Source organism: Glycine soja, chromosome 13 (assembly GCF_004193775.1).
Source record: "Glycine soja cultivar W05 chromosome 13, ASM419377v2, whole genome shotgun sequence".
NCBI classification, from domain to species: Eukaryota; Viridiplantae; Streptophyta; class Magnoliopsida; order Fabales; family Fabaceae; genus Glycine; species Glycine soja.
In genome coordinates, this window is record NC_041014.1 from 21,041,335 (window position 1) to 21,065,643 (window position 24,309).

Here is a 24,309-nt window from a genome sequence, read left to right on the forward strand (position 1 = left end):
CTATTACCCTTTTTTTTTAATTAAAGTATCCAATTCTTAGGAGGACAATAGTTATTGCAGATATACTTCAAAACGTTTATTTTAAAAATAAAATAAAATATAGTTTTATTCTGTGATTTGATTTGTAAACAATTATATAGAAGGTATAATCTCAAATTTAAAAGTAGACAAAAAAAACATGAATATACAAAGTTCACAGAAAACATCACTGTCGGATTGCAATATTTTGATTGTAAATAATCAATAACCTCTTGTTAATATTAAATTATATTGTTCTGTTTGATTATCTAGACGAGTCAGCCAACTACATCGTATTAGAAATCCTCATAATTTATGACGCACATAGTAAACATTTTAAAATTTCTGGCAACAGCATGTGCCTCAAAAAATTGGTGTTTTATGTATATATATATATATACACACACACGTTTTAAAGCAAAATTATAATTGAGATTAAATAGTTTAAACACATGTTAGTTATGCCTGATGATTTAAATTTAATTTTGTTAAAATTAATTGCATTTAACTTTTAAATAACCAGACCGTGAATATATTTTTTGATTTTGAAACTTATACACTATACGCAGTCTTATTTTATTTTGACACGTTACTTGGTTTAACTTATTTTGAAACACTAATCACTTGTTCCTTTCAATTTTTAATATTTTTATAAAATAATTATTTCACTAAATTTAGCTCAACTAAACATGTTTTTAAATAAATATTAGTGTTTACTGCATAGGGATATATTTTTCTTCGTTTCACTTGGAACTTGTGGACTTCTAATGAATGGGTTGGGCTTGATGGGTTTTCAAGCCTGTCCTAAAGAAGCAATGCTGCTACATAGTTCTTGTTCTTTTCCTTACTCCCTAATATGTACGAATAGTTTTAAATTATTTATTTTTAACTTAATGTTAATTTTGATGTATTATATTTCACAGTTATTTTATTTTATTTTAATATATTAATTTTTAAAATTTTTATTTTAAAATTTTTGAAATATATTATTTTGATCATTTTTTCAATTTTTCATTATAAACATTAGTGTTTTATTAATTTTTAAATTTTAAAAAAGGATCAAAATTATATATTTCAAAAACATAAAAAATTAGAATAAAATCTTTAAAATTCAATGTATCTCTGAGAAAATTGTGAAACATAATAGACCAAAAGTGACATCAAGTCTTTTAAGATAATTATCTTTACATAGTGGCGACAAAAAACTTCCATTATCTTTATTTTATTTTATAAAAACCAACAACAACACAAAATCATTATTTCCTCCAACCTCTATCAGATCTGAAAAGGTAAAAAATGTAACACAACACAAATCTAACGACATCAATACATAATTTCGTTGAAATCATCAAAAAGTCTTATACTCCTTACCGAAAAACCAAAACATTTCATACAACCATGTTATTGTAAACAAAAGTAGGGGACATATGAGTAAGAATTGTCTTTAAAGAAAGACAAAAACATGACCTTAACATGCCAATTATCCCATATTTGAACGAGGATGTTATAATATGGCTCTTTGTGAAGTATGTCAGTAAGACTTCTATTATTACGCATGATTGGAGTGTGCAAGTAGAGGATTTCTCACCAAAATCTACAACCAAGATGGATGAAGAAGAGCAACGCAAAAAGAGACCAAATGATGAGTTTCATTGAAAGATGATTCTGATAAGACCAATCGGTCAAATCTCATCCACAATCAGGTATTGTCAATCTTCTTCTTTGCCTTCGACAACACACAACATCGACAGTGACAATGAGACAGTTTTTGTTGTTAGGTGAGATGACAATTTCAGTCGCATAGGGAGGTTGCATTAGAGATGTAGGCGGGGGTGGTGCATAAGTTTTTTACAACTTAATGTACCACAATGAAATAATTGTGAAATATAATAAATCAAAAATAACATTAAGCCATATATTTTTACATATATAATTTTTAATCTTTGTTACGTGTTTTTGTTTGCTTTTAATCATGTTGTTTATTTTTTAAAACATTAAATGTTTAATAAATTTATTTTCGTTTGATACATTTTTTTACAAATTATTAAGAAAATGTTACAGGAGGTGCCACTACACACCTTTAGTTATCCTATCTTTGGTGTAGACAGAGACAGATTAACTTTACTTTTGGCTGAGGTATGATTCATTATTCTTGCATGTATTTTCCTTTTAGACGTTTTAGTTATCCTCCATTCATGTGTTGCTTGCTCTAAGTAACTTTGAAAGTACTTGTGTTGGAGTTTAAAAAAAATGAAATCAATGAAGGCCACCGTCATTTTATTTGTTTCTATTGTTTGGGATGTTTTTTAATCTCTATGACTAATTATGGTATGAAACTATGAATTGATTGATCTGTCTTAGATTGTTGGCTGAATTTTGAATGCTTAAAAAATTTGATAGCTGATGAAGCCGGCAACAAGGATCAGAGCAGAGGTGGATATGGTGGTGCTCCGGCCTCGAAGGGATGCCCATTTGTTGAACATTCTGACTAGGCTAAAATTTTTGCTTTATTTTCTTCTGATATAATATCCCTTTGCTTTTCACTGGTTACCTTAGCCACTTTGTGTGGTGTGCCTGCAAAAAATTTGTAGAAAACAACAATCCTCTAGTGTGCCAATAACCAGTTGTGAAGCAATTTTGATTCTGTAAGGAACATGCTCTGTGTCCAATCAGTTACACGATTGCTCAAACCGGGTAACAGATCCCCCACCATCAAAAAAGAGTATCTTTTATTAAGGCAGAAAAAGTGGTATTTCATGAATGTCACGCAGGTTAGCACAATGGAAACCAAACTTAAAGCTGTTGCTGGCGGAAAACAGTGTCTTCTAGTTTTAGTATCAAACTTTTAATTATATTTTAAGGAATATATTATACATTGAACACTTTATGATAATACTTTTCTATTTATCTCTGCATTAGATTATTTATTTTATATTTTTTTCTCTTCTCTTCTTAATCTTTCTTTTAATTATATAAGCAATTATATAAAATTTATTGCTTAACACAACTAGCTAATTTTGGGTTGATTCTTAGTGAGAGAATTTGAGAGTTTATGAAGTTGTCTTGTCTATTATTGCTGTAGCTGTCGAGACGGATGTATCTTTAATTGTTTTTTTGTTGTGGGTATTAATTGATCTTTATTGAGGCGCGTTGTTCCTTTAATTCAAAAAGAAAAATACAGTTTTCCATATTTTTTTAATAGAGGACCTACTGTAAAAAATACAGTTTTCCTTAAAGAATTGTTTCCTAGTCAATGGCGTTACTTGCATGATAATCAAGTATGGCGTGAATGATGGTGAAGCTACCTTTGTTCATGCAAATATGCCTAATTACGAAAAGTTGACCAATCCACTATAGCAAGCAAGCGAGACTCACCAAATGAACGCACGCACGCGGCCAACGTTCAGGCTCAACTCCACCTTCACGCCAGTGTTCAACTTAATTAATATTTCTTGACTGAAGTTGCTCAATACTAGCCATATATTAGGGATATTTATCAAAAATACCAAAACATCCCTACTCTTTTTTAACCATTCCTGCATCTTTTTTTCTTTTTATACAAGAGCCCACTCAAGTTACTTGAAAAGCTAACAAACTCGTCACATTCTGCCTACATCTAATTAACTAACACATGATCTTTTTTTCTCTTTTCTTAACTAAACAAAAAAGGTGTATGAATTTGTACTACTAAACAATTATACTACTTTATAAGAGGAGAAGTCAAAAGGGAAAGGGAAAATGTTCACCTATGCGTTACTTCTAAGAAACTTACAAATTTTATTAGTATCCTAACTCAGATCACCAAACTTGCCTACACTACAACACATGATTTCATTTCCAAGTTCAACACAATGGCGGTGAAGTCCTCAAAGCCCAACCGGGAGCGTTTCATGCTCTCTTGTTTCACATTCATCGTCTTCCTCTGCGTGTTCGCTTCAATAAACGAGGTTCGATTCAACGGCGCCCTCCCAAACGAATCTCTTCCCCCAAACTCAGAAGACGACGACCTCCGAATCCTCATCTCCGTCCTCACCCTCCCCGACCAATACCAACGGCGGCACTTCCTGCGCCTCGTGTACGGCACGCAAACCACCATCGAGGGCGCGAAGGTGGACGTGAAGTTCGTGTTCTGCAACCTCACTAAAGAGGACCAGAAAGTCCTGGTGGCGCTGGAGATCATGCGCTACAACGACATCATCGTCCTCAACTGCACCGAGAACATGAACAAGGGCAAGACATCAACGTTCTTCACGAGCCTGCCCGAGATCTTCAACAACGAAACAACAACAAGCGGTATCGTCCCTTACCCTCCTTACCACTACGTGATGAAAGCAGACGATGACACTTACGTGAGGCTGAACAGTTTGGTGAGGTCGTTGAGGCCGTTGCCGAGGGAGGATTTATACTATGGGTTCGTGATACCGTGTGGAAGCATGGACCCTTTTAAGCACTACATGTCTGGGATGGGGTTTGTGGTGTCCTGGGACATAGTGGAGTGGATTCATGGTTCTGATATTCCTAGGAAACACGTGGAGGGCCCTGAGGATAAGGTGTTCGGAGATTGGATGCGATGGGCTCGCCGTGGAAACAACAGGTTCAATGCTAAGTGGTCTATGTACAATTATCCTGATCCACCTTCCGTGTGTAGTCACGACCTTTGGAATGATACTATTGCTGTTCATTTGTTGAAGAATCAGGAGAAGTGGATTCGGACTCTCACCTACTTTAACCACACCCATGCTTTGAAGCCATCCAAGCTGTACCATATACCTTAGCTTAATTAATTGCTATTAGGTGATCTTAAGTCTTAACATTTTTTCTTTATCATTTTGTTTATTTATTTCATTTTAATTTTTATGATAGTAACAGTATTACCATGTCATCTGAGGGTCTTAATAAGTTGTTATCTTCTGTTGAGGAAGACAAAAGAGGGAGAAAGGTACGAATTGATGCTCAATTTGTGGGTTTTACATGCAATTTTGTATCGTCCATGATCTATAATTGTTGTGGAAACAATGTAAGGGGATTTTTAAGTGAATCTGAGCTTTCAAAGAAGGAAATCAGGGATACAGAGTCAGTGAAGGCATGGTAGAGAAAACAAGTCATGTAATCACTACGCGAATTCAATCATTGCAAAATAACACGTTAAATATCTGTGTTCTTCACTGTTCAAACTTCATAAATCTTCTTCTTGTCTTGTACGTTCTACTCTGGAGAACTAATTATTTAACTTTTGGTCCAGTACACTACATAAACTATTATTATTATTATTATTATTATTATTAGATTACAGCTTTTTATCTTTATGTTTACTTCAACCGAATTGAATTAAGTTATCAGCCATTCACGTCACACAATTTGATATCAATCTAACCTTTCTCTATTTGACAAAAACTAATGTGCTCTCGACTCTGGACTCCTTTTCCATAATATATACTTATATTGCTACTCATAATAAATAAATAGTTTTGAATATACAAATATATTTATAATTGAATATATAATAAAAACATTTTTAAATAAATTAAAAATAAAAATATATTTGCAAGGAATAAAAAATCAAAAAACAAAATTAGATAATCAAAAAAATATATTGGCCAGTGCCATGTCACTGGGACACGCGGCGTAAGGTTATTGGACCAGGTTTAATACAGTGTGTGACAAGTCGCGTGTTAAGTTAATTAATAAATTATTGATTATAATAATCATTTTGTTTTTACAAAATTATAATAGTAGTCAATTGTTGATTTAATAATTCATTCACCTAACATGAATACAAGAAGTCACTACTACAAATTGGTCATTCAACATCGTTAAATCTACATCGGTTATTGGAGACCGATGTAGTAAAGCATGCAGTGACATTTTCGTTATTTTAAACCAACTTTTTAAAGAAAATAACTGCGTAATTCTCCTTAGAACGGTGTTTTATTACTATCAGAAAGGGAATGATAAGCATCATCGGACCATTTTTCTATAGCTTGATTGAAAAAATTGGAACATTTTCGCATCATTTAGGTACGTTCCGGATTTTTTTTCCCCGAGTTGTTCAGGATTACACTACCTTGATACATTTGATAATCTAAATTAAACCCCAATGATAAATGTTTATTTTCTATAATTAAAATATAAAAATATTTTTAATATATAAATCATATTATAATAGATTTTAATGAATAATTTAAATTGTAGTATAAATTTATTTTTAATTATTGACACTTTTAAAAATAAAATAGAAGAAGAAAGATCTAAAGAGATAGACAATTAGGATATTCTTAACCATGTACTATTTTCAGTATATTTTCTTTCAATTATATAAAAATGAAAATTTATTCTGTATATATAATATACAATAAAATACTAATATTATAATATAGAAATAGATAAATAATTTAGTTTACGTATACTATTTAATACTTTTACACAATTATCTAATAAAACTTGATTATTTATTTAGTTTACTATCTTATCCTATTTCAATAGACGCTATTAACGAAAAACACATGTTAACCATTTAAATTTAATCATCACCAATCTATTTTTTTTTTTGAAATAACATTAAGCTTCTTTTTTATTACATCTTTTAAACTGGTAACAAAAAAGGTAATCTACAAACAACCCAACCATAAAAATGCTCTTTATCAACTTCCCCTTGCTCCTCCGCATTCACCAACATCTCTGTTGGATACTCAAAATTAGATACTCAACATATAGAACTAAGGTTATGAAAAAGTCAAAAACTCACAAAAAATGTAAAGATTTTTTTTTACAGGGAATCAAATAAACAGAAACTTTCAAGTCTATATTTATTGTCATTAACAATGAGAGCTGTGTAAGGGACAAAAAAAAAAATATGAACATGTGAACTCCCTTCTTAATAAGGGGCCTACAACATTATCAATAAGAGGCAAATCTGGGAAATCAATTTCATTTAGTGTCCACAATATTAGAAAAAGATAATTCTGCACCATCTTCATGTCTCTCAGGCAACATATAGACCTCTCTGGCTAATCATGGGATTCTTCTTCAAGTTTTAATACTTGCTTTAAGTTATCAAGCACATGATCAAAAAGCTGATTCTGCAATGACTCAAAAGCTAGATGGAATCTTTCTAGTTGTTGCCTGGAGTTTTTATTAAACAAGAACAAACCAAAGTAGAGATCAAAACTGTCTCTAACAGTGTTATCCATTAAATTCAACAAAGACTCAAAGCCTATTGTGTCAATTTTCGTTGGCTCCAAAAAATCCAGCTTTTCTAAAATTCTTCCTACAGTGGGAGTGATAAATTGCGATCCAGCTGCTTGTCGATCATGTTCAGCACATGGCGTTTCAACAAGCTGACACCCTTCACTAGAAAAAATGTTGAGACACCAATCACATCGTGATGTTCTTGCTTCATCTGTTCCTATTCTAACCTTATCAAAAACAAAAAGAAAACCACTCCACCCATCTTTTGCACTTTGTGGCCCAAACATGGGATGGGTACAGTCGGGGCGTTCGTCGCAGAGGTCGTGGGGTTTTTCGAAGAACGTTACGCCGAGTTCGAGTGCGACGTGGGTGTAGTCGGAGCGGGAATGGGCCAAGACGGTGTGGCCCTGTCGAACCAAGGTTCGAGCCAGGAACTGCCCAAATTTGCCGAAGCCTGTGATGCCAATCTTTAGCTTCTGGTTCTGGACGTGCCTGTTTGGATACAAGCCATAAGCTCTTTTGAGAGCTTCTCTACTATTTCCAGTACAGAAGCTCTCAAAAGAGCTTATGGCTTGTATCCAAGCCGGCACTTCGGATTCACGGTCGATGGCACGTAGTATACGGAGGGATCTACAGGAAGAAGAAGAAGTGCCATTTGAAAGGGAGGAGAATAAGGAAACATTAACATAGTGACAGTGGAGTCTCGGACAATGCAACAACCTGGGATACACTGCCGGCGGCCGAAAACTTGAAACACCGGCATGGTACTCACCCTACCTTTATTATGCACGTTACTTTTCAAATAAACAGAAACTTTGCATAGATAATGATCCTAGGTTTTTTCAAAGCTGCACAGAGGAGGTAGGTGCACTTTTATTATGCACGTTAAATTCTTTTTTGTACAAAGAAAATTATCATTTACATTATCACTATAATCTATTATCTTTTATTCTATCATTACTTTTAGGTAGATTTAAACAAAATCAATTTATTTCTGTTTAAATTTTTTTTTATTAAGAAAACTCAACTGAATTTTGATCTATTTTCATTTAAAATAAGTGAAGGATCAAAATGTTATTAAATTATTTTAAATCAATATGTGTAATAATATTCACCCAAAATTAAATCCTATTCCATTTTAATAATATAAATATTTCTCAGATTCCTTATCTCTAACCAGATTTTATTTATTTATATTACCTAGAATTGTGATTCCCAATTCTTTGTGCCAAACTAAGAATCATGATTCACAAAATCCAGGATTTTTAGTAAATTCCTTATCAAACAACTCCTAATACAAATTGGTACGAAACTAATTCTTACTCAATAATGCTTCTAATTCTAATAAACAAAGTTTTTTCGATGATGAAATTATTTTAATAATTTAATTATATTTTTAATTTTGAAATGTAACACAATAACAACGTGCCAATATTTAATTAAAATGATTTAAATTTATTAATATCAGATCTAAAATACAGTAATTAATTGGTTATGAAAGAAACTAATGAAAAAATGAAATGAATTTTTTTAAAACATATTTATGAAAAATAGATAATTTACCATACAGAACATACGCACCAAAAAACAAAATAATATGAAAAAAGTTTATTATGAGAAGATGGACAAGTGAACATATTAGAGGCAAGCAAGGTGTTACAAATTGAGATTGGGGCATTGGTAAAGAGTGGCGTCACAAGCGAGGCCACGAAACCAATAACATAAAAGACATTTAATTTAGAAGCAGTGTCAATAAAGTAAATTGAGTGTAGAGTCTGCCCACACCAACCAATGAGATTTCTCTTTTTTTATTTTATTTTAACGAAGCATAGGTCTAGGTGTGAATAGGCCACGTCACCGTTTTGAGTTCGGTTGAGTAGAGTTGAGACTCTTCCTTTGGCGGCTGCGTCGGTTTCTCTCCGCTTCACGCATTCATTCCTTCCCTGTAAGGCTTCTGCATCTTAGTATTGCAACCCTTTACTGTTACTCCTTCTATCATCATCACTTTTCAGATTTGTTTCACTTTTTTTTCTTCCTTTTTCTTTGTTACTCCTGATCTCTTGATATTGCCTTGCTTTTGATTGCGATCGTTTGTGCCCGTAAGAGTTATTTTCTCTCATTTGCGTATTTTGTCGAGCATCTGGTGCATGTAAAATCAAAAGATGCGATGCACAGTAGTTTAATAATGTAGTGTCTCTTAGCGAACTAGTGGAGTGTATTGAGAAGCTGCTAGCACAATTTTTTGTCAAGTGTGGGTGGAATCGTGATTTTATTCTGTAGTTTGACTTGCGCGTGAAAATAACGCACCTGTTCAGCTCATGTTCACAACTCCCCCAGTTTTGTATCTCAAGTTCCTCTGAACCTATACTGATTGTGTGCATATGCGCAAATGCAATATTTCCTATGTAACAAAAGATTAGTAATTAAATCATCGTTTTGAAAAATGCCCCGTGGTTGCACTGAAGGGTTGTGGTGTCTTGTTTTTAAAATAGCAATAGTCAGGGTTGGGGTAGCTTGAAGGAACATAAATGCTTCTCCTGTTGGGTAGAGTACAAAGTAGAATTCCTATGCTTTATTGTGACTATTAAATTCCAGAGGCTTCAACTTTATTGTCCTATTGAGTCACTGGGTGGTGCTCAGAAAAGTCTGAACTTTATCTTTTCGTGTATCAATTTACCGTTTATATTTATCGGTTACACATATATTGACATCATGACATGCATACAGTAGTGCAGTATTTGTGTAAAAACTCATTGTTCCACCTCTCTTCATCCAGTGATATTCAGGATGATCTGGCTTGCTGGATCATTTTATTACTAATCTTTTGTTACATAGGAAATATTGCATTTGCACATATGCACATATGCACACGAGTGCATTGTAGTCTTATGATTGTTATTCTACCTTGTTTTTTTCCTGTTTTTTTATTTTTCAGTTTTATTTCCTGAAATAGGGAAATTGACAATTAAAGTATAAAATAGTAATTGTGTTTCACAGGGTTCGGTGCATTTCATTCTGATTCACTATGGCCAATGGTCCAGCACCGTTTTCTGAGATTGGAAAAAGGGCAAAAGGTAAATTTCATTTGGAATTATAAAATATTATGTCATTGCTCGAAGATGCTTTTTATTTGTACTTTGAACTCATCAATGGTTATCAACTGCTATAGACACAAACAACATCCTGTTGCTAGTTTCTGGGTGCAAATAGGTTCTCTCATAGCATAGAAATGACAAATAACACGTTGATTTGTGTATCACAATTCATTACTTCATCCCTCACTTAGATCTGTATAGGACATGATATGGTTAACACCCACAACAGATTTGTGATTGCTTTCATGCCTAGCAATCTTCAATAATTTGGTTTTTCGGATCTCTATGTTCTGTTGCATGACTAATTTTCTTATCGCTGTCCACTTTTGATTTACTTATCAATTGAGACTTCTAATCTAACCCAAATATCATGAACAAGTTCAATAGACATTCTCATTTTACAAGATCACTGACTTTCTCAATGCATCACCTGCATTGTTGACCAAGCCCCTGAATCTGTTGTATATGAAAACTGTTAGCTAACAATTTATCTTTAAAACCTTCCTTCTTTCAAAACCCCTTTCTGATTGTTACATGACATCTATGGCTGAAAATCTAGATTGTTGGCTTCTCTGTATTTCATATCAAGTCACATCTAAATTTTGTAAAATGTATCAGAAGCATTACGTTGTGAATAATCTTGTTCCTTTGCAGATCTTTTGTACAAGGATTACAACTTTGATCACAAGTTTAGCCTGTCAATTCCAAACTCCACTGGATTGGTAATGCATAACCCACTATCTGCTATTATCTTTTTTTTGTTTTTTTTTTTAATTATTCGTATTCAGTTTCTCATTGCAGTTGACGCTTAATAGATATAAAATCCCTTTACTTGAATATGCTATGATCTTAGTCACACATGCAGTCACTCGCACATTTATAGTATATTTCATATACTTAACATATAATTTAAAAGGTATGATGATAGTGATTGCTGATTATTTATTTATTTTTATATATTCTCTTCCTTTTGACCAGCCATGAAACAGTAACATGATTCTTCCGAAAATCTGAGGGTAAGTGCATTGCATTCAGTTATTGCTTATTATGCGAGGATAAAAGTTCATCACATCCATTTTTCATCATTCTTTGTTTTTCAACTATTGAGTAAAAAAAGGCAGAGAGAAAGAATGAATAGATTTAATATAATAATTAATTTATTGATGACATTAAGTTAATAACATTTCATTCCTTAAAATAATATTTGAATCTAGTTATTCTTACTGTTATAGTCAAATATCATGGGTTGTGAGATAAAGTTAACTGCTGGATTCCTATAGAAATATTATTTTTCATAAGGAATCATGTTTTATCTATTTAAGGTTATTAACAAATATACTAAACTCTGGAAGACATCATCAAAATCTCTAAATAACTAATTATGTGTACTTACAAATCATTTGTGTCATCTAAACTTCCCCCCTCCCCCATGTGGAATTGTACTTCCAAATACAGTGCTGTTGGAGAGGATGAATATTGCTTGCTCCTTTCTTGAGCAAGTTGGGCTTATAAAGTTAGCAGCACATATCTTTCATTTCATGGGTTGTTTACACATTTTTGTGAGCGCTAAGGAGGATGAAATACTCAAGGAAATTGGAAACTTGCATTAATTTCTGTATTTCATCAAATAGTCTAAAATGACTGCAACCTTCAGTCCGTCCTCCTGTCTATTGCTCCTGATTTGAAATTCTAATTTCCATTTTGCAGGGGCTTATAGCAACCGGATTGAAGAAGGATCAAATTTTTGTTGGTGACATAAGTACACTCTACAAGAGTGGAAATACTACAGTGGATGTGAAAGTTGATACATATTCTAATGTAAGAAATAGAGGTCTACTTTTACTCAAATATGCTTTCTTTGATTTATAGATAGTGTTGCTACTACTGCTACTCTTAATCTGTCAATGACTGATTGTAGCAAAAGTTCAAGCTTTCCAAATTTGGTTTAGTTATCTATGTTAGTTAAACCAATGGTTAGTATTGTTCAAATTATGGGGTTTTAGGTATTGTGGGAGGTAGAAAAATAAAAGAGAATAGACTTTTAATAATATACCAATTATAATCCTAACTAAATCAGAAACAAATCTTGAATTTGGTAATCAATCTTAAGAGATAATGAGGGAAAAGAGAAACTAATCCTATAGGATGAAGATATTCAAAGATAGGGTAGAATATTTTTATATTTTCCAATAAGTATGGTGCTCCCTTGAAATTTTTACTATCTTTTACGGATGATGATGCCATCTCTGATTTACTTCTTCAGATATCTACAAAAGTGACTGTGAATGATATCTTGCATGGTACAAAAGCCGCTTTGAGCTTCAACATACCTGATCACAAGTCAGGAAAGGTGGGTATAATCTAGCTTTCTGGGAGCCTCCTGACTTCTGCACTTGGGCATCCTTTTTTATGCTTAGCAATATGTAAGCAATGAATTTACTTTGGCATTCGTACAATGTATCTGACCATGCAATATTACCTCAGCTGGATGTGCAATACCTTCATCCTCATGCAGCCGTTGATTCTAGTATTGGTTTGAATCCATCCCCTCTGTTGGAGCTTTCAGCTGCAATTGGCAGCAAAGATGTTTGTCTGGGTGCTGAAGTTGGATTTAATACAACTTCTGCTTCATTCACAAAATATAATGCTGGAGTTGCCTTCAATAAACCAGATTTCTCTGCGGCACTTTTGCTGTAAGTAATGTTGATACCATATATTGCATGTTCAGTTCCGTGTCCTAATGTCTTGTTATTTGTGTTTCAGTTACCTGCTTATTGTTTCTTCTTTTTTATGTTCTGAAGTCTCTCAACTAGTGTCTGAGAAGACCTATCAGCATGGAAAGACATAGTTAGACATAGATTCTAACAGTGAGTTCTATGATTTATGGGGAGAGGATACCATACCAGCAAAATACCTTTGAAAATGGTGTTGTTTTTTTAGTGATTTTTAAAGAGTTGTGTTATTCATACATACAACAACTTATACATCAAAATTTATACACTAACACTTTTTTCTCTATCACATCACCACCCATAATGACCCGTTACATCTCATGCTTCAATTTTTAAAAGCATGAGTATTTGTGAATCTTTTATGTTTTTTATTTTTATTTTTTTACATTTTCATTTGATTTAAGAGTTATCTCTTGAAACTACATGATATTTATTATAAACTGTAGACTGTACACAGTATATAAAATTCTTTATCAGTCACAAATTTAAATGAGTCTTTTTTGGAAGCTCCTGATACGATACTATAGAAGGTTCTATGTTACTGAAATTAATGCATGGGAGAGGGGGATATCCAAACGTGTGTGGCTCTTACTTTTGCTCAAGAGTTTGTGAAAGATTTTTCTTTGTCGACAAAAGTTGGTGGGTTCAAGAAATGTGTTTATCTGCATTGATACGGTATATATAATGTCATTGACTCACTATGCAGGGCTGATAAAGGACAGACCCTGAAGGCATCATACATAAATTATGTTGATCGCCCCGATGGATTTACGGTTGCTGCTGAAATCTCCCACAGTTTTTCCACCTTTGAGAACAGATTTACTATTGGGAGCTCACAGTCAATAGATTCAAAGACAGTTGTAAAGACACGGTTCAGTGACGATGGCAAAGCTGCCTTCCAATGCCAACGAGCATGGAGGCCAAATTCACTTATAACCCTGTCTGCTGAATATGACTCCACAAAGATCTTTGGTTCATCCACCAAGTTCGGTCTTGCTCTTGCTCTCAAGCCTTAACTTGCCCTGGCTATTAAATCTTGTTTGGCGACATCAACTTTTTTCATATCATTTTACATTGTTTCCAAAACCCATGTTGGGTTGTTTTGAGCCCATCATAAGGTAAACCAAAGAAACTAGTAATATTTGTGAAATCTTCTTATGCGGCACCGGTAAGGAGGACCCAGTTTTGAAATACCTACATAATTGCTATAGGGTTTTGTAGCTGGTTAATTACACTACCATCCAGGATCTAGCTTATGATTTTGGGGCCAAATTCTATTATTTGATATAGTGACACTCATGATCAGGTGGATTTGTTGATATGCCTGATGTCTCATTTCATAGTTTTTTCTTCTCCCTAATGTCTACTCATGGCACCAATTTATCATGATCAGGTGGATTTGTTGATATGCCTGATATAGTGACACTCATTATATGTTTTATACTTTCGGTTCCTAGTTTAAATATTAAATGTTACCTTGCCCGTAGAGGCGCACAAAATTTATGGAGAAAATGGATTTGATGGTGAACTTATTAAGGAAATCAAACGAGAAAACGACAGGGTGACAACATATTTAAAGTATTTAATTTTAAATTAGACTCAAGAACTAGCTTATACTGTTATTTCTTCCCGTCTTTTATGTTTTTTTTAAATGGTTCCATAATGCCTTTAAGTTTAATTTTTTTGAAAACTAATTACTATTTATTGATAATATGTAAAATGTCAAAGTAAAAAAAATAAGAAAAATAAAGCATATATAACAGATTTACAAATAATATTGCTCGAATTTAATTACTTTTTATAGTTTGTATTATACCCTTAAGATAGATGAAAAGAAATGGAGAAAGTGGCTTTTTTTCTAATGCTATTGATATTTATAAGAGCTAGGCAAATGTTAAATTGGTGGTTTGATTCTTTTGAAAGCGTTAAATAAAAATTATAAGTAGAATATTTATTTATTATTAAAAATGTAGTAGTAATTTAATGTTTTTATAAGTATATGAAGAAAAGTGTTTGACTGTTTGAGATAAGAGACTTTATGGAATTCAAGTTTTTTTTTAATGAAAATTAGTTATTAATAAAGGTTTTTCAATAAAAATTAATTATTAGTAAAGTCAGTTGATATTAATATATAAAAAATATTTTATCGTTATAGTAAAAATATTTTATTATATTATAATTATTTGTAGTATTGGAAAAAAAATCATTTTTATCCTAAAAATAATAATAAAATATTTTATTATTAGATCTCTATTTTCTGCACGTTAAATTAAATCTGAATAAATTAATCTAAATACGCATCAAATCAAATGCATAATAAAATTCCTTAGAATTGAAAAAGAAAAAAGAAAAGTGAGGAATATAATAATAGTTTATATGAACAGCACGCAAGGTTGATTAAGGAGACGAAAGGAAGAAGTGAAGTGCAGTGATCATTTTGTTGTTGGGTGTGAGTCTTGGGTGTGAAAATGTCGCACAGCGATACCATACCCCTTCACCCATCTTCCCAATCCGACATCGACGAGATCGAGAACCTCATCAATGCCAGCGTTCACCAATCAGTCCCTTCGGCGAGACCCCCCAGTCCCCCACGCGCCTCCATCCCCGTCTCCGTCTCCGTCTCCACTGCCCCTTCCCCCTTCATCTCTTCCAACCTCCCTCCGCCCCCTCCCCTCCCCAAATCCTCCGTCTCCGCCGTCCCTCCGTCCCCACCTCCGCCTCGCCCCGGCATCGCCACCTCCGGCTTCGGTCCCGCCCCCAACACGCTCACTGAGCCCGTCTGGGACACCGTGAAGCGCGATCTCTCGAGAATCGTGAGCAATCTGAAGCTCGTTGTGTTCCCCAACCCTTACCGTGAGGACCCCGGTAAGGCCCTCCGGGATTGGGATCTGTGGGGCCCATTCTTCTTCATTGTCTTCCTCGGCCTCACCCTCTCTTGGTCTGCCTCTGTCAAAAAGGTATTAGGTTTTTCATTTCGGATAGCAAATCTTACATTCCTGATCTATTGTTACAATTTGTCGATCTGCATCACTCAGCTGACCTGCTGTTAGGTTTTGACCTTGTTAGCGGTTAGTTCAGCTGAAATTTCTCTGGTTGTTAATAATCCTAGGTTAGAAACTTAAAATTCACTTAGGAGTTTCACATTGTGCTTGATCTTGATCGTTACTGATTGTGAATGTGTGGGGTCTTTCCTTAATGCGGTGCGCGATTGTATATGTATGGTAGAAACGTAAAATGAACAGAGTGAGTAAATGTATTCGTACATGCTTAATTGCTGTTTCTGATCTGGTTATGTTTGGTTTCTTTGCTGTACTTTGCTTGTTTCTTTTTGTTACATTATTTCTGCATTACATTACAGAATTCGATGGTGATTTATCCTTTCAAATTAGGTTGATGGTTCTGATTCTGCCTGTTAGGATTCATGGTGGCATTGGCTTGACATTTTTGCCAACCAGCATTTATGTCCGTCAGTTTGCTGCACATGTACTACCTATGTCATGTGGAGCACCATTTCTACCAAGTGTTTTTCCTAAATCATTCTGCTTGAAGTTTCCAAATTATATATTGTTAATCATGGTAGTAAAATGGGATTCAAATCATGAACCAGCACGCCTATTTTTTCGAAACGTGAATCGAATCGTATCATGAATCATAACTCTAGGAACATTTTAACATAAATAAAAATATGAAAAATCTCGCTCTCTCTCTCTCTCTGTGTATATATATATATATATAAAAGCTTCAAAATAATTTTTTTTATTTCCAAAATATTTTGATTAGAAAATAAAACTTGATTATAATAAAAATAGATTTGACTATTTTTTTTTCTATATGTTGATTAAAAGAGATTAGAGAGTCACATAAATAAAAGGGTCCAATAACTGATGGTCTTTGTCGTGGAACTAAAACACAAAAGTTGCTTAAGTGAAAAAAAAAAAAAAGAGTAGTCTGTTGTTTAGGGTTAGGGTTATGAATTGCAACATCTCTCTTCTCTGATCCACTAGCAGCAAGTGCAGCCGTGAGTAGAACAGAAGGTGTAGAACTGCAGTGTGATGTGTTTTGCATTCTCTGGCTGCCATTTTCTGTGATTTTTGGCCACAAAAAGCACCACTCCAACCATGATGGCCAGGTGTGACATGACAGCCCTTGGACGGCAAGGTGCTGCAACCTGCTGTGGAAGAATTGCAAGATTCGTGTGCAAGATGTGATTAAGGCATGATTCATTTGTGATTCACACAATTCATGTGCGATTCAGGCACAAAATTGATTCAATCCACAATTTGTATTGCCAAGCTGAAGAATCATATTGTATTGCACGAATCATACAATACTGATAACCATATTGTTAATTATCCTCAGTTTCATCTCATCACATATAGAATTGAATTTCTTGCTGGGATTGTCCTAAATTTGTGTTTTGGCATTTGGTTCTTTATATTGTCAACATTTAATATATATTGATTATCTATCCATGTTTGTGTTTATAGCATTGGGATTGGAATATTGGAACATATCAATTTTTAAAATAGAGAAGTAAAAGCCTTGTTTTCTTTTTTATCGTCTGCATATGCATTAATTTTAGTTTATATTGTCTCAGTGTTGATTTTTTTTAAGTGATTTTTGAGACTTGTATTTTAATTCTGGAAGATTTGTTGTATTTTTTAATCTTTTATAAAAATTTGTCTTACTTTAAATTCCTTCAAGTTTGCAAACTTATTTGAAGTTTGCATTTTTTAATTTCTTGCAAAGATACAAGTTATCTAAGTGCATGCCATTTCTTTTTCTATTTTTTCATAAACAATCAACTGCAAGTACTCAGAGTGAGAATTGTCATTTGAAATTCCCCGAAGAGCTGAGATACTCATAGCTTTGGGTTACTGAGTTTTCCAGGGAGCAAATGGCATGGAAGCTGGCAGTTAACTTTGTATCACGGGTTCAAATATCTTTGTCCACTCCCTCAGTCCTTTTTTGTACTATGTTCTACTCCTAATTGCATCTTTCAACAGAATCTATCTCTTCTCCATGACATAGTAATCAAATAGGGTGCTACAGAGGGATAGTGGAGCAGCCTTTTGCCACTATGGAATTAAAGTGGAGTTGTTTTCATTAGTGGCCAAAATAGTGCCTTTTCGTGCACTATAGTGGCACTACCATGATATAGGTTTCAAAAACCGATTTCTACCCTGGAAAATCATTGGGTTTTTTTGGGTAAAATATTTCTCAAAAAGTTACTTCTGTTTTGACCTCTATTCCTTCACACATTATTGGACTATTTTTTATCCTATGTTGCATTCTTTCTTCTTCCTTTAGACTTCACATTCTACTAAAAAAAATTAGTATTTAATTTGTTATGTTCTTTTTCTATTAATTTCACCATCATCTTTCATTTTTTGGCTTCATTACTATATTCTTATTGCTCCTAGATTGATGGTTACTGTGCTTGTAAACTAAATATTATCTGGGGTTAAAATTTCTTAGTCCACTACTTGTTCCTTTGTACCATATTCTACTCACTTTGGTGGCTCTCTAGTCTATACTCTTTTTTTTGCCTGCATAGTAGTTTGCATGATGAGTGAGTCTTGGTGCAATGGTAAGGTTGCTGCCTGGTGACCTAGAGACTATTATGGGTTTGAATCCCCTAGAAATAGACTCGGAAATAAGGTTGTGTACATCTACCTTCCCCAAACCTCACCAGGTGGGAACCTTGTGTACTGGATTTTGTAGTTTGCATGTGTTGTATAATTAAGTGAATTTGGTGAATGCCATTTTTTCTAACATCTTTCTATCTGACTGTGTCTCAGTCTGAGGTTTTTGCTGTTGCATTTGCTTTACTTGCTGCTGGCGCTGTAATTTTGACATTGAATGTACTTCTTCTGGTAATAGCCTCTTTCTCTCTCTCTTCATCTACTCATATTTTGAGTGCCGAACTTTTTGTGTGATGCTGAAGGGTGGTGGACCTGACCATTCTCAAAAGTATACTTTGATGAATGAGGCCAAATATTTGACTGTCTTCATCATCTCTTCAAAATTTCAGGGTGGACACATTATTTTCTTTCAGAGTCTGAGTCTGTTGGGTTATTGCTTGTTCCCTCTGGACGTTGGTGCATTAATTTGTATGTTGAAGGACAATGTCATTGTGAAAGTGGTTGTGGTGTGTGTGACATTGGCTTGGAGCTCTTGGGCTGCATATCCTTTCATGAGTTCTGCAGTCAGCCCCAGGAGAAAAGCTCTTGCACTATACCCAGTTTTTCTCATGTATGTATCTGTTGGTTTTCTCATCATTGCCATTGACTAAATGCATCAATGCTTCTGATTTCTTTATTTCGATAACCACTTGGAATCTTCATCTAAATAGGAATTTTTGTTTAATGATCAACCTTTTCTTTTTAATTCATTTCTACCCCTCCTTTTTTTCTGTTTAAAATTTGGTTAGATATATTTGAAGACAGACAGTTGTATAATATTACGTGGAAAGTATACGGTGGGATCAAACTTGCTACATAAGTATTGTTTTTCTCTTTCTATTATGTATTATTTAATGTGTGAATGTGAATACTGATAGGATTGAAGGACCCAAAGAAAGAAAGGAATTGAACAAATGGATTATTTTATTTTTTGGGGAAATTACAGTCACACCCCTTATGTTAGGGGTCTAATGAGCGCACACCTTGATTTATATAACCACATAAGAATACAAGTGAGGTTTCTGTTTACGGAATATATATATATATATATATATATATATATATATATATATATATATATATATATATATATATGGTGTTATACTGTATTTGTATATAAATTATGGGAGGTTGTGTAGGACAAAAAAAGGAGGGATATTGAGTGGGATTTTATTAAACCTTAAAGCATGAGTGCAATATGCGCTTTTTTTTTATTTTCTTAGCGTCATGCTGACAACTTTGCAAAATATGTAATACTCCTATAAACATATCACCTCACATTTTAATAGTTTTCATTTTATTATATTTGGCTGCATCTGTTTGTACCCTTGTTCTTTGATTCTACCACTTAAAAAAATACTTGAGATGTAAGGCATTAATGGATGCTTAGAAGGAGTTTTCAACTTTTCGGATACTGTTTACTTCCATGGATTTCAATTTAATATTTTGTTGCATGGACCGCACGGATGACTGCTAATTCGCTTAATAACGTTTCCAGACTTGACGAGTGGCCGAACTCTGTGCATATTAAATTCAGTTAAATGTTGCTTAATAGTCAACAAAATTGTTTTATCACTCATTGGAATATGACTGAGTAATGTCGCAGAAATGGAGAGAAAAAATAGGTGAGAAATGGAAAATAGTGTTTAGTAGAGAGAAAAAAAAAACGGAGCAAAATAAAATAAAAAAAGTGTGGGTCTTGCATTTTTTTATCTCCCTGCAAAACACTGATAATGAGCAATGATCAGCGAAGTGAGTGATATTTTGTGGCTGTTTTTAAGCATTAAGAACTTTATTTTATTGGTGGTTTTAAACAAACTGCAAATAATTGATTTTCAGAGTATATAATTGATTACCACAACAAAAAAAAAATGTCTTTTTAAATAAAGAAAAACAATGGACTTTTTGTGTATGATAATTGATTGTCCGACTATTTATTAATTTTTTCTTATTTCTCTAAAGTTAAATACTCATATTTTTACGTTATTTCTATTCATTTTATTTCTTTCTTTCTCTATTTTTATCCATATTATTTTCCTTCCTATCAAACTGTAAGTGTCTATACCAAAAAGTACAGTGTAAGTTCTCAACCTGTGTCAATCCTGCTGCGATTTGTGTTCTGCTGAAGCCTGAAGGGGATTTGGGCTCAGTCTGAGTAGTAGTCCAAAAGATGTGCGATTCTTTCTACCATTTTTGTTCATTAAAACAATAAATTTTTGTTAAGATTCAGATTACGGGTGTATTTTTCAGATGAAATTAAGGGTGAACATATTTTTACTTGTGCACTGAATAAACAATTCATTTTTTACCTCATAAAGTTAATGGAGTCATTGATGGGATGTACAACATCAGTAGTTTTATTTCACTGGGTAGGGTTTAGTTATATGGGTCACATAATCACATCATATATATTTAGTTAAAAAACAAATTTTCAATAATGTTATTTGATACGAGATTTTTTTTTTCAATTCCCATTTAATGTTCTCTGTCTCTTTTTACCCCTTCACAATACTAAAAGAGCTTAGCATGTGATACTATTCTTCAACGGTCTCTCGATTGATAAGAAAAAGTGAAAAAAATATGATTACTTTTTTATAGGATAAACTTTAGATACAGTATTTTAATATTTTGAACTAGAATTAGATTTTTATTTTAAAAAATTGAACAACAAAAAACTGACATAAAAAAGTTTAATGATTTATCTCTATTTATTATTAATTTTTAGAGTATAAATGTAAGAACACACTTTTACTTGAATATTTTAAACTTATTTTTTAAGAATTTTTTTTATTAGTTTACCTAAAATGAATGACGGCATCCTCCATCAATACATTGATCTTATCCGAACTGCTCCAGGGTACAGCTCTTTTGTGACAACTGGGTTTCAATTATTGATTAACCTAAAAGAATCAAGGTGGGACACTTGGACATATATTTCCTTTCACCTCATATATATAAATAAAAAATAATTAATTTCACACTAATTAAAAAAATTAATTGATATTATTATTTAATTTTTTAATCTCAAATAAAAAATAAAACTTTTTTTAAAATAATTTTCATTAGAATTTACTATTATGAATAAAAATGAGTTATTTAAAATAAAATAAAATAAAATATTTTTTTTTATAAATAATAACATTAAATATAACAAAATTAATTAAACTTACTTATATTTAAATTTAGCATATAATATATTTTTTTATACATGAAACCATATAAGAAATATCTATTTAAGAAATAGTGGTGTACATAATATTACTCTATTAGCAATGACTTGGCAACTCAAATTCCCAAAGTAAATAGGTGAGTCCTTTGATTCGGCCAATCATAACAGATTTGTTGCTTCGCCAGCACACTGTGAGCCAACAAATTGTTACATGGTTCGTGTTGCTTCTTTCTTGATCTAGTAGTGGTTGCTTTAAAATGAGAACCCATTTGCAATGCAATTCCTTAGTCACGTCCTATCCGACAATAATAATATACATGTTGGAATCTCGTAACCGAAAAAGCTCAGAAAAGCTTAAATAATTAGGATTAGTAGGTTAAGATTGAGACATTAGAGCATTCATTGTTTCCCTATATATAGATTGGTGACGCTGTTAGTGTATAGACTAGTTGCCCTATCCTTTCAACAGTTACTACTAATATTTACTCATTTCACTTTTGATTGCAACTTAGAAAAAAAAAGTGGCGAGGGACACCAACAAATCATTGTATAGCTAATAGCTATAGCCAGGGTATTTTTCATCTTTGTTGTATGTGATTATGAATAAATTTAAGATGATACTGGGTTAGTTCTTAAACACTTTAGTTCATAATGAACATCAAAAGAAGGTACGGATCGCGCGTCTTTCTTTCCTCTCCAATTATAATTTGTATTCTCTTATCCCAAATTATAAGATTATTTTTACAAATTTATTTATTATTTTTTATAAGATTTTTTTAAAATTTTAGATATGTTAATTATTTTTTTATATATATCTTTACTTAATTATTTTTTCTCCAAACATTAATGAGAATAAGTAATTAAGTGGATAGAAAAAGAAAAAAAAAAGAAAAATTTAATGATTATAGTATAATTAATTGACAAATTTAATATAATTAATCAAATTAACAATTTTTTATTAAAAGACTTAAATTAATTGAAATAATCTTATAATTAGATACATAAATAATATGTGATACTAGGGATCAAATCAAATGAATAGGATCCCTTGTTTTAGCATGGCCATCGATTGTCTCTATTCTTTCCCATAGATGAACGTTCCAATTTCTAGTCTCATCTATATGTGCATGGTCGTGGATAGAAATTGAACACGCCATAAATCCAATTTTTTACGATAAGCCTTCCATCCTATATAAGTTCGTATGTAGGGTCAAATAATATATATTTAGTTGGCTTGTAGTATAGATTCTTCTTATGGTATCATCATTTCACTTGCTTAACCTAGCTAAGTACGTAGCAATACGCAGTTTGATAAGACCGAATTTCAACGGATACTAGGGAGAAAAACTTGTGAGCTTAATTACTTTGAATCATAAAGAGGCTGAGAGAGACGTATATTTACCAAAAGGGTACGTACATGCCAACAAAAATTATTTTGAAAGAATCATACTCATGAATGTAAGTTCCATTCAAATTCATTGTAAGAATTTTGTGGGCGAACAATTTGTATCTCTATTCTGGTAATAGTGAGTTCCAGGACAAACTTACCAAAATTTTCTTTAATTAATGAAAAAAAAAACTCAAAAGGGTACGTACATGAAGTTTCTTACTAACTAAATTTCTCATTCATTTAACCAATAAGAACAATAACGAGGGATATTGGGTGGTCCAACCTCGAACTTATCATAAAAAATTCCAGATTGACAAATCTTCTAGATTATTACTTGTTTTCTTTTGAAGTTTAATATTTTGACGAAAGTGTACAAGGAAAGAACCAAATTAAGATAATTATAGTTTGAAATTAAGTTTTTGGCAACATTCTGTAAAGTCGTACTTTCAAATATTAAAGTTTTTATATCTTTCATTGTTTTTCGTTTGTTGTTAAAATTAAGTGAAAAAAATAATAATTTGGAAACAGTACATGTTTATTAAGACAATAACATTAAACTATTTACTTAAGAAACATAACTAGTTATCACTTATACTTGTTGGTAAAAGTAAAATATAAAAAACTAGGTCAATTTCTAAGAGAGAATAACAATCAGTTGAAGTTTCATACAGAAGTTCATTCCTTTCGTTTTCGGTTAGTTTCTAAATTAATTTTTTGGTCAAACTAAAGCAAGTCATTCATTACCATTCAACACAAATTTACTTTCGGACGATATCAAGAAGGTGACTAAAATTCTTCAAAAATAAAATAAAAGGAACAAACAGGTAATTTATCCTTACAATCTTATCCTTCTTATTATTCGTCAATAATGAAAGGCAATGAAAAACACGGAAGTGAAATTTTCTAAGTTTTGGTTTAAAAAGGTGTATTTAGCTTTGTCTACTTTCAAGTGTATATGTTAACATATTGTAAGAGGATTAAAATTTAAAACAAGTTAATTAGCCACACTTAAGATCGGGTCATGTGAGTTGCA

General features: G+C 32.6%; 4 protein-coding genes across 7 annotated transcripts; 3 read left to right on the forward strand and 1 right to left on the reverse strand.

The window, feature by feature from the left end:
• Window positions 1-3,637: 3,637 nt before the first annotated feature.
• LOC114381464 (beta-1,3-galactosyltransferase 6-like) lies at window positions 3,638-5,201 on the forward strand. The gene has a single exon (XM_028340725.1). It carries the CDS (start codon window positions 3,870-3,872, stop codon window positions 4,791-4,793), a length of 924 nt encoding a protein of 307 aa, XP_028196526.1. The 5' UTR covers window positions 3,638-3,869; the 3' UTR covers window positions 4,794-5,201.
• Window positions 5,202-6,930: 1,729 nt separating this feature from the next.
• LOC114381698 (arogenate dehydrogenase 1, chloroplastic-like) lies at window positions 6,931-9,587 on the reverse strand. The gene is made up of 2 exons (XM_028340925.1): window positions 9,514-9,587; window positions 6,931-7,836 (listed from the first exon to the last, which is right to left on the reverse strand). Exons 1-2 carry the CDS (start codon window positions 9,585-9,587, stop codon window positions 7,026-7,028), a joined length of 885 nt encoding a protein of 294 aa, XP_028196726.1. The 3' UTR covers window positions 6,931-7,025.
• Window positions 9,006-14,476, forward strand: LOC114382600 (mitochondrial outer membrane protein porin 6-like). 4 transcript variants are annotated; one of them, XM_028342135.1, is made up of 7 exons: window positions 9,006-9,151; window positions 10,204-10,280; window positions 10,956-11,023; window positions 12,009-12,119; window positions 12,565-12,651; window positions 12,786-12,994; window positions 13,740-14,476. In XM_028342135.1, exons 2-7 carry the CDS (start codon window positions 10,232-10,234, stop codon window positions 14,047-14,049), a joined length of 834 nt encoding a protein of 277 aa, XP_028197936.1. In that variant the 5' UTR covers window positions 9,006-9,151; window positions 10,204-10,231; the 3' UTR covers window positions 14,050-14,476. The 4 variants fall into 4 exon arrangements, with proteins under 4 accessions (XP_028197936.1, XP_028197939.1, XP_028197938.1 ...); XM_028342138.1 differs by having other exon boundaries at window positions 9,040-9,151; window positions 10,188-10,280; XM_028342137.1 differs by lacking the exon at window positions 9,006-9,151 and adding an exon at window positions 9,203-9,305.
• Window positions 14,477-15,417: 941 nt separating this feature from the next.
• On the forward strand, window positions 15,418-19,560 carry LOC114382509 (protein YIPF6 homolog). Its single transcript, XM_028341980.1, has 3 exons — window positions 15,418-15,990; window positions 18,835-18,909; window positions 19,068-19,560. The coding sequence occupies exons 1-3, from the start codon at window positions 15,502-15,504 to the stop codon at window positions 19,326-19,328; spliced, it is 825 nt and encodes a 274-aa protein (XP_028197781.1). The 5' UTR covers window positions 15,418-15,501; the 3' UTR covers window positions 19,329-19,560.
• The last annotated feature ends 4,749 nt before the right edge of the window (window positions 19,561-24,309 follow it).

Coding starts and splice junctions, on each gene's coding strand:
- LOC114381464 (XM_028340725.1), top strand. CDS start 3,870: ATGGCGGTGAAGTCCTCAAAGCCCAACCGGGAGCGTTTCATGCTCTCT.
- LOC114381698 (XM_028340925.1), bottom strand. CDS start 9,587: ATGCACACAATCAGTATAGGTTCAGAGGAACTTGAGATACAAAACTGG. Junction 7,837..9,513: donor TGTGAACATGAGCTGAACAG/GTGCGTTATTTT, acceptor TTCTTCCTGTAG/ATCCCTCCGTATACTACGTG.
- LOC114382600 (XM_028342135.1), top strand. CDS start 10,232: ATGGCCAATGGTCCAGCACCGTTTTCTGAGATTGGAAAAAGGGCAAAA. Junction 11,024..12,008: donor TTCCAAACTCCACTGGATTG/GTAATGCATAAC, acceptor TCCATTTTGCAG/GGGCTTATAGCAACCGGATT. Junction 12,652..12,785: donor CTGATCACAAGTCAGGAAAG/GTGGGTATAATC, acceptor ATATTACCTCAG/CTGGATGTGCAATACCTTCA.
- LOC114382509 (XM_028341980.1), top strand. CDS start 15,502: ATGTCGCACAGCGATACCATACCCCTTCACCCATCTTCCCAATCCGAC. Junction 15,991..18,834: donor GGTCTGCCTCTGTCAAAAAG/GTATTAGGTTTT, acceptor ACTGTGTCTCAG/TCTGAGGTTTTTGCTGTTGC. Junction 18,910..19,067: donor CATTGAATGTACTTCTTCTG/GTAATAGCCTCT, acceptor TCAAAATTTCAG/GGTGGACACATTATTTTCTT.